At 50.0% G+C, this 13684-nt stretch overlaps 1 protein-coding gene across 1 annotated transcript in view; it reads right to left on the bottom strand.

The window, feature by feature from the left end:
* The window catches only part of NLRP11 (NLR family pyrin domain containing 11), a 31130-nt gene that overhangs the window by 5840 nt on the left and 11606 nt on the right, over positions 1-13684 (bottom strand). Inside the window, exons 6-9 of the mRNA XM_070063472.1 lie at positions 10887-11057; positions 5890-6060; positions 5505-5675; positions 2433-2698 (exon numbers count right to left, since the gene is read on the bottom strand). Coding sequence (XP_069919573.1) covers positions 2433-2698; positions 5505-5675; positions 5890-6060; positions 10887-11057 — 779 coding nt within the window. The remainder of the gene's footprint in view (positions 1-2432; positions 2699-5504; positions 5676-5889; positions 6061-10886; positions 11058-13684) is intronic.

Raw genomic sequence — 13684 nt, 5'->3', positions numbered from 1 at the left:
CTTTATGTAGCAGAACCAGAAGACTCTACCGTGAGCACTGCTCAGGGAGTGCAGCCAAGTTGCAGGATGCAAAATCAACACCAGACCACAGCAGTCGTCTACACAATGTTCTGGGAAGGAACTTATTTATTTATTTATTGACAGGCAGAGTGGACAGAGGGAGAGAGAGACAGAGAGAAAGGTCTTCCTTTGCCATTGGTTCACCCTCCAATGGCTGCCGCGGCCAGCGCACTGCACCGATCCGAAGCCAGGAGTCAGGTGCTTCTCCTGGTCTCCCATGGGGTGCAGGGCCCAAGCACTTGAACCATCCTCCACTGCCCTCCCTGGCCACAGCAGAGAGCTGGCCTGGAAGAGGGGCAACCAGGACAGAATCCGGCACCCCGACTGGGACTAGAACCCGGTGTGCCGGTGCCGCAAGGTGGAGGATTAGCCTAGTGAGCCGTGGCACCAGCGAGAAGGAACTTTTAAGAACAATCCCATTCGCTTAAATATGTTGATGAAAGTAGCCAAAGGTGTGCAAGATCCCTACAATAAAAACTGTAAAACATTACTCAAAGAAATAGAAGACAGGACATAAAAATGGGGAAATCTTCCATGTTCATGGATTGGAAGAATTATTATCAAAATGACTGCACCGCCCAAAACAATTTATAGGTCCTCATCAAAATTCCAAGGACATTTTTCACAGATCTAGAAAAAGCAATCCTAAAATTCTTATGGTCACAAAAAAGACTCTAAGTAGCCAAAGTAATTTTAAACAGCCAAAAAAAAAAAAAAATGTGGAGGAATTACAATACCAGATTTCAAGACACACTGCAGGGCTATTACAACCACAACAGCTTGGCACTGGCAAAGACAAACAAACAAAAAAGAAACAAACAAACATATAGGGGTCTGGCATTGTGGCATAGCAGGTAAAGCCCCAGACTCCAGTGTCAGCATCCTATATAGGTGCCAGTTCGAGTCCCGGCTGCTCCACTTCTGATCCAGCTCTCTGCTGTGGCCAGGGAAAGCAGTGGAAGATGGCCCAAGTGCTTGGGCCCCTGCACATGTGTGGGAGACCTGGAAGAAGCTCCTGGCTTTGGATCAGCTCAGCTCTGGCCGTTGCGGCCAATTGGGGAGTGAACCAGCAGATGGAAGGCCGCTCTCTCTGCCTCTCCTTCTCTTTCTGTGTAACTCTGACTTTCAAATAAATTAATGAATCCTTAAAAAAAAACTATATAGACCAATGGAACATTATAGAATCCCCAGAAATACATCCACCCTACAACCAACCGATCTTTGATAAACACACTAAAAACATTCCCTGAAGAAAGGATAGTCTCTTCAACAAATGGTGCTGGGAAAATTGAATTTACTCATGCTGATGTTTGAAACAAGATCCCTTACACCTGGTACAAAACTAACAAATGGATCAAGAACAAGAACTCGAGGACTGAAACTATCAGAGGAAAACATGGGGGAAATACCAGAAGACACTGGCCGAGACGTCAAAGCCTAATGGGATTCTAGCAAGCCAAGTAGCTTCTGTATGGCACAGGGAGCAATCAGCAGAGCAAAGAGGACAGCTGATGGAAGGGGAGAAAACATTTGAAAACCATGCCTCAGATAAAGGATCCATATCGGAATATGTAGGGAGCGCAAACTCAGCAACCAACCAGCCACGTGGCATTAACCTACCGAGCCACCCACTTGTGGGACTACAGAGGTGGGATATGCATCGTTTTCCAGCTCATGTTAGGACCATCTATCCACTGCTCGGGGCCGAGTGGGGGTGGGGGGTGCACCATGAGTGGATAGAGCATCTCTGGGTCCTAGAAGCCTCTGTTTCAATTCTTTGGCACAGAATTTCTGTTTCCTACTGGGAAACTTGATCTCCTGACTTCCCTGTGACATTATCACGGGAAGGTGGTAAATGGGGCACTACAGCAGGAGGGACCATGGGGATGGGAGGAGGCTCAGCGCGTGCCCCCTCCCCTGCAATGGGGCAGACAAGGCAGAGGGTCTGAGAATCGGCAGCTTGTGGGGGCCAGTGTTCACCTCATGGGACATGCTCACGGGTTTGTGAGCAGAGAGCGATCGGAGCGTGGAGGCAGCGGTGGAAAGAAAGGAAGGAACCATTTCCTTTCACAGGATTCTTGGAGACTTCCGATGACACTCCCCCAACAGGACCACAAAATGACCCCACTCCTCCCGTTCCATGTGTCACCCCACAAAGACCTGTGACGAAGCAATGATGTGTCAGGCGTTCCCCGCTGCATTTTAACCTTTATTAATTCATACAATCCTCTCAGAACTGTGAAAACACATAGGAACTGCACCAGCAAGCAGCTCACGTCAGCAGGGGCCCAGGACGAGCAGGATGGACAGTGTACCCACGACGTCCCTGCAGCCCGGCCGTGGCCAACGTCTCCATCACACATGTCACGTACAGTGCGTCTGAGGGGGCTGCCCACCGCCTGCGGCAGACCCTTCTAAGGGTCTGAACTGCCTGGGCATTCGGGAGGTGATTAAGTGCCAGGCTTCCTTCTGCCTCGCAAAACTCGGCTCCGAAGGACTCGGACAGTCAGTGCGGCCACCGGCCCCTCTGCCTTCTCGCTTGGCCCAGGACTGACTCACAAACTCAAGGCTGCAATTTTTCTCTTTCACGGCCTGCAGTAGCTTCTGGGTTTCTTCACCCACATTGCTCATTTCTAGCCTGAGGAAATAGAGGGAGAATCCCATTATTTCAAAATGTTAGAGGCATTTCAAAAAGTTCATGGAAAAACTTACTTAAAAGGCAAGTTTCTTTTGATGCAAAAAAAATCTTTAAATCCCATATCGTTTTTTTCATATTAAACATTTCCCATGGACTTTTTGAAGATCCCACATATGCACAGATTTCAAAAGTTTTTGGCACCAAAATTGCCTTTCAACTCCATTTTAAAAAAAGATTTATTTTTTTGAAAGGCAAAAAGAGAGAGAGAAAGAGAGCGGTCTTCCATCTGCTGGTTCACCCCTCAAATGGCCACAACAGCCTGAGCTGAGCCAATCCGAAGCCAGGAGCTTCTTCCAGGTCTCCCACGTGGGTGCAGGGGCCCAAGGACTTGGGCCATCTTCTACTGCTTCCCAGGGCCATGGCAGAGAGCTGGATTGGAAGTGGAACATCCAGGACTAGACCTGGAGCCCATATGGGATGCTGGCTCCGTAGGCGGCAGCTTCACCTGCTACACCACAGCACCGGCCCCTCCAACTCCATTTTATGTGAACTTTTTGAACTACATTGTTTCAATCTTGCTACCTTAATGACTAATCTCCCATGTATCATCCTTTGGGCACTGGGGGGTGGATCCCATGCTGCCTGCGGACTAGAAACGCTGAGTTAGTCTCTCCATGAGGTTTGGAGCACGAGGCAGGAATGTCTATGGGAGAAGAGTTGGGATTCGTGGTCTCCGTGTTGCTGTGCACTCAGTCTTGGCAACCTTAGCTCACTGCAGCCTCATCACGCGTGGCACCACTCGTGGTTTATAGAATCCAGCGCCGAGGGTCAAAGCCTTCCACTGCAATGCACTTGCACGGCTGGAGACCCAGCACACCTGCTCCTTCACAATGAAGTCCTCTCTTCAAGTCTAGGAGAGGGATTCATGGTCACCTCACGTATTCTGCGCCCCTCCGTTCCGTCGTGAACGTCCTAAGGGCACACTGGCACAAAGTACCGTTCTTACCCCAAATCCATTCATTCCTTCTCTTTCGCGTTGTTGAGCATGTAGGTGCTGGGACGTAACACTGAATGGGAAGAAATCCCTGCCATCATGGAACTTCTCGCATGGCCAACAGAGGCTGCGTTTATTGTGCTGTTTTGCAATTTGGAAGATGAGGTGATCTTTGGGTAAAGGGAGTAAAGGATTTGGAAAGGTTGTGGGGTTTGAACTGAGTTTTTCTATGCATCTGTGTGACTCAGTATTTGTGCCTATGGAAAAGTGTCACTCGGGAGGATACGGGATAACAGTTCAGAGCCAAGTCTCATGCAGACTGAGTCAGACCTAACCGTAAGTGTCCTGAGATAAATATCCCGGTTCTCCATCTGAGAAAAGCCAAGTGGGAAATGCAACGCCCTGCCTGTGCCTGAGCAGGGTGAGTCCAGGATACTTGTACTGGGTCTCTAATCCAAGGCACGGCAACCTGAACACTGACGACTCCGGGGTCTCTAATCCAAGGCACAGCAACCCGAACATTGATGACTCCAGGACAGAGTGAAAACGGGGAGAGCGAACGGGTGACTGCTTCGATCCGGTCGGTACACACCATGGACATTCTTAAGGATATCACCTATAGCCTTGACATTTAAGCAATCGTTGAATGTTAATCAGAAAACGTACATATTTAAAGACCGAAGAACATAATAGACTAGGAACCGAATCCTAGGTTTCCCCCCAACTTTCTAGGTATGTGGACAAAGTATGGATGAAACTCGTGGCGGGCAGTTTTTAAGATGCCTTCCTGCAGCCGGTGTTCTGGTGCAGCAGGTTAAAATGTCGCCCACAGTGCCAGCACTGTGCCCATGTCAGCACTGACTTCAGTGCTAGCTGCCGCACTCGGATCCAGCTCCCTACTAACGTGCCTGGGAAAGCGTGGCAGATGGTCTGGATGATGGCCCCCATCATCCATGTAGGGGACCCGGATGGAGTTCCAGGCTCCTGGCTTCAGTCTGGCCCAGCCCGGCTGTTGTGGCCAGCCATTTAGGGAAGGAACCAGCAGATCGGAAGGCTCTATTGTTCCCCTTCTCTCTCTAACTCTGCCTTTCAAGTAAGTAAATCTGTAAAAAATAAAACAATATGGCTTCCAATGATCCTCTCCTGTGGCAGCCACACCCTTGCAAAATCCCCTTGAGTGTAGGTGGGATCTGTATTTTGCTGCTAACAGGTAAAAATGATGAGATGTCACTTCCTTGATGGCCAGGAAGTACTTCCACCAACAGCCATCCACGCACCAAGAGCCTCCACCCAACAGCCCGACAGACACTGGATCACACCTACAACAGTAGTGCGGATGATATGTTGATGGCAGCCTCATCAGAGATTCTTGGGACCGACAAAGCTACGACGGGACTCCTGTCTCCCATACCACGAGGTAAGAAGTATGTCAAACCCCAAGTTGACAGAAACGTGTTGCACAGTAGTAGCTAACACAGAAAGGAAGGCGATCTTTGTTTTGGGCTGAGAGGTGGCTATGTAAGTTCTCTGGTAATAAAGGACCCAAGCAAGGAACACAGAAAACACTGCCGTGTAGAGTATTTTCCTCCCTAGATCACATGTAACAGGAAGTACCAACTGCTACATTGTACTCAGCATTAACAACACACTATGCTCTACAAGTCTGACACGCATTCTCAACATAGCAACGAGGGAAAAGTATTCTCATTTCAAGGTATTTGAAGCTGGCAATAGGGCTTATTACCACCTCATATACCCGCGACCATCCCAACACAGAATTGCCCCTACGCAAGGCAAACAGTGTCCACTTACCCAAGGGTCTGAAGCACACAGCTTGGCTCTCCCAAGCCCTGAACAAGCTGCACAATTCCTTCGTCACCCAACTTGTTCCCAAGCAGATTCAGTCTTTTTAGCGTTTTGCTGCTCCTAAGAACAGATGCGAGAGATTCGCAGCAGGCACTGGTTAGCATACACTCTTCCAGCCTGCAACGAGGAGACGCACAGTAAGACAGGACCCAGTCCTCACGCAGAGACGACAGGTGTCAACTTGATGTTTGTGAGACGCTGGACAAAGACCACATCACACAGCAGGGTGTCACCATGTTTGAACTTTCCCTTCCCAGCCAACCTGGTCCTGTCCTCACCCCTCCCTGAGGTTTTCTGAACTCAGAGTGCGACGTCTCCACCAGGTACCCACCCGATATTCTCCAGCTTGCAGCTGGGATGTCGCAAGGCCTCACACAGCAGCGTCACGCCCGCATCTCCCAGGTAATTGCTCCCAAGCTCCAGGCTCCTCAGGTTTTGATTGTTAACGATGGCGGAGGCGATATCCCGACAGACATCACCGTTAAAAAAGCAGCCAGACAGCCTGCAAAAGACGAGCAAGTGTTTGAGTCGTGGCCACGGTTTCAAAGGTTTCATGTCACAGAGGGCCGGGTTCCTGGTCCCGTCTATGACATTCGTGAAGAAGGGGCTCGATGGGACACACGCAGTGTTGACGTCGACAGATGGCATAAAACATATCGGCACTATCTGAAGCTCTTAACTTGCTGACTGGCCCTGCGGTCTCTGTTATCCAGATCTGACAGACAAGGAAGCTGGAACCAGGGCACGCTAAGCCTCTCTCATCTAAGGACACAGACAGCGGGATGTCACAGTTCCAACCCAGGTTTCCATGACGCTGAACCTGAGCTCCAAACAATTACTTTAGACAAACTCTACTGAGATCCGCTCTTCTACCTTCCAGTGTTCATGTCAACAACCAGCAGCACTGACAGAGCTAAATGCACTCTGTTTTTATTTTTATTTTTTTTATTTTTATTTATTTTTTTTGACAGGCAGAGTGGACAGTGAGAGAGAGAGACAGAGAGAAAGGTCTTCCTTTGCCGTTGGTTCACCCTCCAATGGCCGCTGCGGCCGGTGCGCTGCGACCGGCGCACCGCGCTGATCCGATGGCAGGAGCCAGGAGCCAGGTGCTTTTCCTGGTCTCCCATGGGGTGCAGGGCCCAAGCACCTGGGCCATCCTCCACTGCACTCCCTGGCTACAGCAGAGGGCTGGCCTGGAAGAGGGGCAACCGGGACAGAATCCGGCACCCCGACCGGGACTAGAACCCGGTGTGCCGGCGCCGCTAGCCGGAGGATTAGCCTAGTGAGCCGCAGCGCCGGCTAAATGCACTCTGTTTATAACCCAAAATGCACCCCGTGGTTCCTCCTCCCCAAGTCCTCACACTTGTGCGTGTTCTCACACGCTCTGCCATTGTGTTTTCCCTGCCCGTGTCGCCCACGTCTTCTACCGCCACAGCTGCACTCACTGCCCATCCTCCTGCCCTTCTCGCTGTTCATCCAGCACTGTGGGATGCTGATGCGCCAGCCCTCTGCCCTGGCCCCCTGGCCAGTGTCCTCCCCTAAAAGCCCAACCCTAGTGCACTGCACCACTGAGATCTTTCTCTCCGCCAACGTGCTGCTCGAGTGTCCCCTTGTCAATGAGGCTTACACTGATGGATCCTGCTTAGAAATGCCCACTATCAGGCTGGCACTGTGGTGCAGTGGGCAAAGCCGCCGCCTGCAGTGCCGGCATCCCATATGGGTGCCGGTTCGAGTCCTGGCTGCTCCGTTTCCCATCCAGCTCTACACTATGGCCTAGGAAAGCAGTAGAAGATGGCCCAAGTCCCTGGGCCCCTGCACCCACGTGGGAGACCCGGAGGAAGCTCCTGGCTTCAGATCAGCACAGCTCCAGCCATTGTGGCCAACGGGGGAGTAAACCAGCAGATGGAAGACCTCTTTCTCTCTGCCTCTCTTTCTCTCTGTGTAACTCTGACATTTAAAAATAATAATAAAGCAAATCTTTGAAAAACAAAAAAAGAAATGGCTACTATGTTCCAAGTTCCCATAGCACCTTTCATGTCTGATGGAGGGAATGACCTTTTCCTATAAAGGGCCACATGATAAACATTTTAGGCATCATGGACCCCATGGTATCTGCCACAGCCAGTCACCTGTGCCATAGTAGGTCAGAAGCATCTGCAGACAACATATAGATGAGTGACTGTTTCAGAAATTTTATTTTCAGAAACAGGCTAAGGGCTAGACCTGGCCCCCGGGTGATCTAATTTGCTGGTCCCTAGCCTAACGATACATAATGTGCTCATGTCCTATTTCTCTTCTGTCTTCCACAGTGCCAAAGCAAGATCCTTTAAGACATTGGATTTGTGTGTTCACTGATGTATCCAAGCCACCTAGAGGAGCGCCTGCCGCCTAGTCCACACTTCGTAATTATTTGCTGAGTAACTTTGGAAGTAGGTTTTTTTTTTTGTTTTTTTTTTGACAGGCAGAGTGGACAGGGAGAGAGAGAGAGACAGAGAGAAAGGTCTTCCTTTGCCATTGATTCACCCTCCAATGGCCGCCGCGCTGATCCGAAGGCAGGAGCCAGGTACTTATCCTGGTCTCCCATGGGGTGCAGGGCCCAAGCACTTGGGCCATCCTCCACTGCACTCCCTGGCCAGAGCAGAGAGCTGGCCTGGAAGAGGGGCAACCGGGACAGAATCCGGCACCCCAACCGGGACTAGAACCCAGGGTGCCGGCGCCGCAAGGTAGAGGATTAGCCTATTGAGCTGCAGCGCCGGCCGGAAGTAGTTTCTAAAAAACCGTAAGCGTATTCTCTATTTAATAATCGTGAAACAGTAACAACGTGCCAACCACACCTGCAGTGACAAAGCACACCCACATCTTCAAGTTGAGAGGGAAAGGAAGTGCCCCCAACGATGCTGAGGTTGAGATGAGTATGGGAGCTCTCGGGAGAGGCCCCAGCCCAGACCGAGGGGGTAGACTTGAAGACTAAGCGAAGCATCGCATTTGGGGTCTACAGGTGAAACGCAGCCGTGAGCTGAAGCCTGACAACTTCTGGGTCCGCAGGGCGAGTTTCAATGGGACCCGACACATCCATTCAATGATCGATTTGTTCACGGCTGCTCATCGGCGTGGCAGCGTTGAGCAGTTGTAACAGAGACCATGTGGCCCACCAAGCTGCAAACATTATTTATCTTTCAGAGACAATGCGTGTTGACTCCTACTCCACAGCATTGAGGGAATGTACCTCAACCTACTGAGCACCCACGGAAACCAAAGGAGAGAAACAAGGGTTGTGCCACACTCCCTAAGACAGGTGCCTAGGAGAGGCCGGAAGAGCCAAGACTATAGAAGAAAGGAGGCCCCCAGAGTTTCTACCTTCCTGCTGACCCGCCTATTCCCAAATTAAAGTGAGACGTGGATTTAAGTTGTAACTACACGTCAAAAATACATTTCAAATAAGAGGACGCCATAACGCTGATTAAATTATCACAGTGCATTGGGCATTGCGGCTCAGGAGCTCATGAACCATGGTGCTGCTGGCCTATGAAAAGTACACGTGTTATTTACATTTTTCATATTTATGAGCTGAAGGAGGACACTGGAGCTACATTTTCAAAATACGACTTCAATGGAAGTATCTCCAAAGGATAAAAACCACAGCAACTGTTTTTCAGAGAGATGATGTCTCTCATCCACTCAGAAGTTGACAATGTGGTTTGGCACGGAGGCGAGGCCCTGCCAAGTCTGTACATGCCTCATGACCAAGGGAGCACAGTGTGTGTGTGTACACGTGTGAGTGTGTACGTGTGTGCACATGTGTGTGTACATGTGTGTCTGCACCTGCCTCCCCCGAGAGCTTAGTCCAAGGCCATCGCCTCGTGACCAAGGGAGCACAGTGTGTGTGTGTACACGTGTGAGTGTGTACGTGTGTGCACATGTGTGTGTACATGTGTGTCTGCACCTGCCTCCCCCGAGAGCTTAGTCCAAGGCCATTGCCTCGTGACCAAGGGAGCACAGTGTGTGTGTGTGTGTACACGTGTGAGTGTGTACGTGTGTGCACATGTGTGTGTACATGTGTGTCTGCACCTGCCTCCCCCGAGAGCTTAGTCCAAGGCCATCGCCTCGTGACCAAGGGAGCACAGTGTGTGTGTGTGTGTACACGTGTGAGTGTGTACATGTGTATGCATGTGTGTGTACATGTGTGTCTGTACCTGCCTCCCCCGAGAGCTTAGTCCAAGGCCATCGCCTCATGACCAAGGGAGCACAGTGTGTGTGTGTGTGTACACGTGTGAGTGTGTACATGTGTATGCATGTGTGTGTACATGTGTGTCTGCACCTGCCTCCCCCGAGAGCTTAGTCCAAGGCCATCGCCTCATGACCAAGGGAGCACAGTGTGTGTGTGTACACGTGTGAGTGTGTACGTGTGTGCACATGTGTGTGTACATGTGTGTCTGCACCTGCCTCCCCCGAGAGCTTAGTCCAAGGCCATCGCCTCGTGACCAAGGGAGCACAGTGTGTGTGTGTACACGTGTGAGTGTGTACGTGTGTGCACATGTGTGTGTACATGTGTGTCTGCACCTGCCTCCCCCGAGAGCTTAGTCCAAGGCCATCGCCTCGTGACCAAGGGAGCACAGTGTGTGTGTGTACACGTGTGAGTGTGTACGTGTGTGCACATGTGTGTGTACATGTGTGTCTGCACCTGCCTCCCCCGAGAGCTTAGTCCAAGGCCATCGCCTCGTGACCAAGGGAGCACAGTGTGTGTGTGTGTGTACACGTGTGAGTGTGTACGTGTGTGCACGTGTGTGAGTGTACATGTGTGTGTGCGTCGAGGATCTGTAAAACACTTCATGAGAAGACCATTCATGGACTTCAGATTTTTCACCAAAATAAACCCTTTAACTCCATTTCCCATGAACTCTCTGAAGCACCCTTAGATGCTTCCACACCAGTGGGCTCAGCTCTGCCGTCTCCCCATTAGCTACGCTCCCAACATCCCCTTTTTCCAAAAAAGCTATTGCCAAACACAGATGCCCTCATTGTTGTCTACCCCGCCCCCCGTTCCCCCTCCTCCACCAACACGGGGGCCAGGGCAGGGCTGACTCCCTGGGTCCGCTCTCCTGTGTGACCACTCCCGCCCCGGCATTGCTAGCTGGGTCTCTCTGAGACACGGAGCATCAGGGATTTCGTACCCTGTGCCCGCTTGGTCTCACCGTCAGATCTCGCCCTGCTTTTATGCTGCCTGTTACGGGGAGCGTTGCTCCAGTCTCCTCGCTTCTGCTGGCTGCTCTCGCACCCACGCCTTACACAGCAGGGATGCGGACCTGCAAGGGAGCCAGGGGAACTTACTCCAGCTCTTGTAATTTGCAGGCGGGAAACATCAGAGGCAGGGTCAAGACCAGCACTCCGTGGTTTTGCAGGAAATTCACACTCAGGTCTAGATGCTTCAGGGTTTTGCTGAGTAGAAGAACTCTCCCGATGGAGCTGCAGCAAGCTTCGGTGAGGCAGCAGAAGAACAACCTGCGTGGGAACACCGGCAGAGAGCCGCGCGTCGGCGACAGCGGACGGGCTCAAAGAAGGCTGCGCGTGGCCGCCCACCCCAGGCCACGGAGGCCGCTTTGCCTTCTGCTGCCCCAGCCCCGGGTGGCCACCCGTCACTTTCCCACTGACAAGAAGGGATAGAAGTACCTAACGCGGTGCGGAGGCTCAAGTACAGGATGCACGCCACAAACAGGGCATGGGAACAGTCACATTCCCACTTCCACCCACTGGAGAGTCAGAGGACTGCAGTAACTCGGCTTCTTCCTTTTTGGACAGGACGTGCTCGAGTTGACTTAATCCTGAGATTGCTTTTGGGTTAAAAATTCTATGATTCTAGCAGTTATCTTGCTGCTTCCAAGTGAATAAGGGAACTATTGAAAAGTTTTAGGACAAAGATGGGCAGTGCATTGGAACCCTCTGGTTATGGGTTGGTAAACCCACCTTGTGGCGCCCACAATTGCCGTTTTCGTGGTTTTAATCTATCGCCAATGTTTGAAAGCTTCACTTGTTCCCAATCTTTATCTCTAGCTGTTTTCTTTAAAAAACCTGGAAGTCACCACCCTGGGTGTTTGTTCCTATGTGGGGATCAGATAAGCCCGAGCAGGGATTGGTGAAGTGTAGCCAGCGGGCAGATCCAGCTCCCATGGGCTAGAAATGGTCTTCACCTTTTGAATGACTGGGAAATAGAGAAAACTGTGGCAGATGGAACTGATATGAAATTCAGATTTTAATACACAGCCCTCCGTATCGTCAGCTTCTACATCCACAGAGTCAACCAACCACGGATCAAAAACACTAGGGAGACTTGAGTGTGTACTGAAGGCACACAGACTTCCTTCTTGTCCTATTCTCATGACAACACAGCGTGGCTACTTCACAGCCTTGGCATTGTGCACAGCGGTAACCTAAAGGGAATTTAAAGCACAGTGTGGGGTAGGATGTGTGCAGGTTATGGATCAGGGACCTGAGCACCAGAGATTCTGGTATGCGTCTGGGGTCCTGGCACCCAACCCTCAGGTGCAACTGTACTCATGAAGCAGTACTGACATGGCTTTTCTGGCTTTCTTTTGTTCTATGCATAGGGAAGAAATGATCATATCTATGACAAGATCTGGATTTCTGTGCCCCTAGGATTTTAAGCTTAGCAATATCATTTTATACATTTTATAAAACTATTTAACAAACTGTGACCCTATAGCTAAGATTACATCAACAACATGTAATATTTATTAATATCTTAATATGTATTTGCCATCTATATCTTCAATTTATTTCATTTTCCTAGAGTACCTGGGTGGTTTTACATCATTCTTAAAACGGTATTTCAAACATCAGGCAATGCTAGATTGAGTCCCACACCATCCCTATCAACAATCTGTCCATGGTCAGTCTCGTTTGCTCTCTGTATCTTACCCACTTCTCAGCCACATTTTGAAGCAAACACCGGACACCCCAGTTCCTCACTGTGAATAGTTCCACAGCTACCTCTAAATGGTAAGGTCTATTTTAATCTGTTACATTTATCATACTGAAAATAACGTTTATTACAAGTTTGACTATTTAAGCTTTATTGAATGTCAAACTTGTGTTAGAAGTCAAATATCAGCTTTTACCGACTTCTGCTGGATTCTAGACAACGTTTTTACGTATTGTTATGCCTGCTAATTAGAGTTCTCAGCTTGGAGCATGAGATCGCAACACAACCTCCTTACCACTGTGGAGAGGGAGTTCAGTGTGGTGCCAACGCGATTCCACACGTAGACCCTGGGCTACAGCAGCGACGTGATGAGAGAGGGGAACCTGCGTCGTTACCTGGACAGGAGCACAGAGGCCAGGTGTGGTGCGGGACGTGCTGTATCCAGGGGCACAGGAGGGAAGCCGAGGAACGGGGCTGTGCATTACGGGAGCTCTGCGTGTGCTGACTTGGCCATCAGAACACCAGAGTCATGGGTTGGATTCTCTTTGTGTAGAAACTAGTGTTCAATTTTTAGAAATTACATGTAAAGTCAAAAAATCAGAAAAACTAAAGAGCCCCTCTGTTGTTTTTCAAAGTTTTTCCAAAGCCAATGCTATCGGCTGACTAGGACGCTAATATTTTCCATCAATAAGATTTGGTCAACATCTAATGTGACTTTTTAGACATTTTCCTTAGATTACTACAATTTCTTTCACTGCTTTTGGATTTGGAAATTCCTTGCCTACTTAAAAAATAAGAGAAAAAAATGTTTCTTGCTTGACTATATCTGCAATATTTGAAATATAGATGTGAATTATGAAGGCGTGCATGCCAGCAACTTCACGGGGTGAGGGCAAGTGTTCTAAAGTCAGACTGTGGTGATCGTTAACTGTGTGCTAAAAATCCACTGAATATGCACTTAAATAGGTGAGTTTTCTGGGACATGATGTATATCTCAAAGCTGTGGGGTGGGGGCCGGTGCTGTGGCGCAGCTGGTTAATGCCCTGGCCTGAAGCGCCGGCATCACATATGGGCACCAGTTCTAGTCTGGCTGCTCCACTTCTGATCCAGCTCTCTGCTATGGCCTGGGAAAGCAGTAGAAGATGGCCCAAGTCCTAGGACCCCTGCACCCATGTGGGATACCTGGAAA

The sequence above is a fragment of the Oryctolagus cuniculus genome, chromosome 18 (assembly GCF_964237555.1).
Source record: "Oryctolagus cuniculus chromosome 18, mOryCun1.1, whole genome shotgun sequence".
Lineage (NCBI taxonomy): Eukaryota > Metazoa > Chordata > Mammalia > Lagomorpha > Leporidae > Oryctolagus > Oryctolagus cuniculus.
Note: the sequence above shows the minus strand (reverse complement) of the source record. Positions and strands in the feature narration are given on the sequence as shown.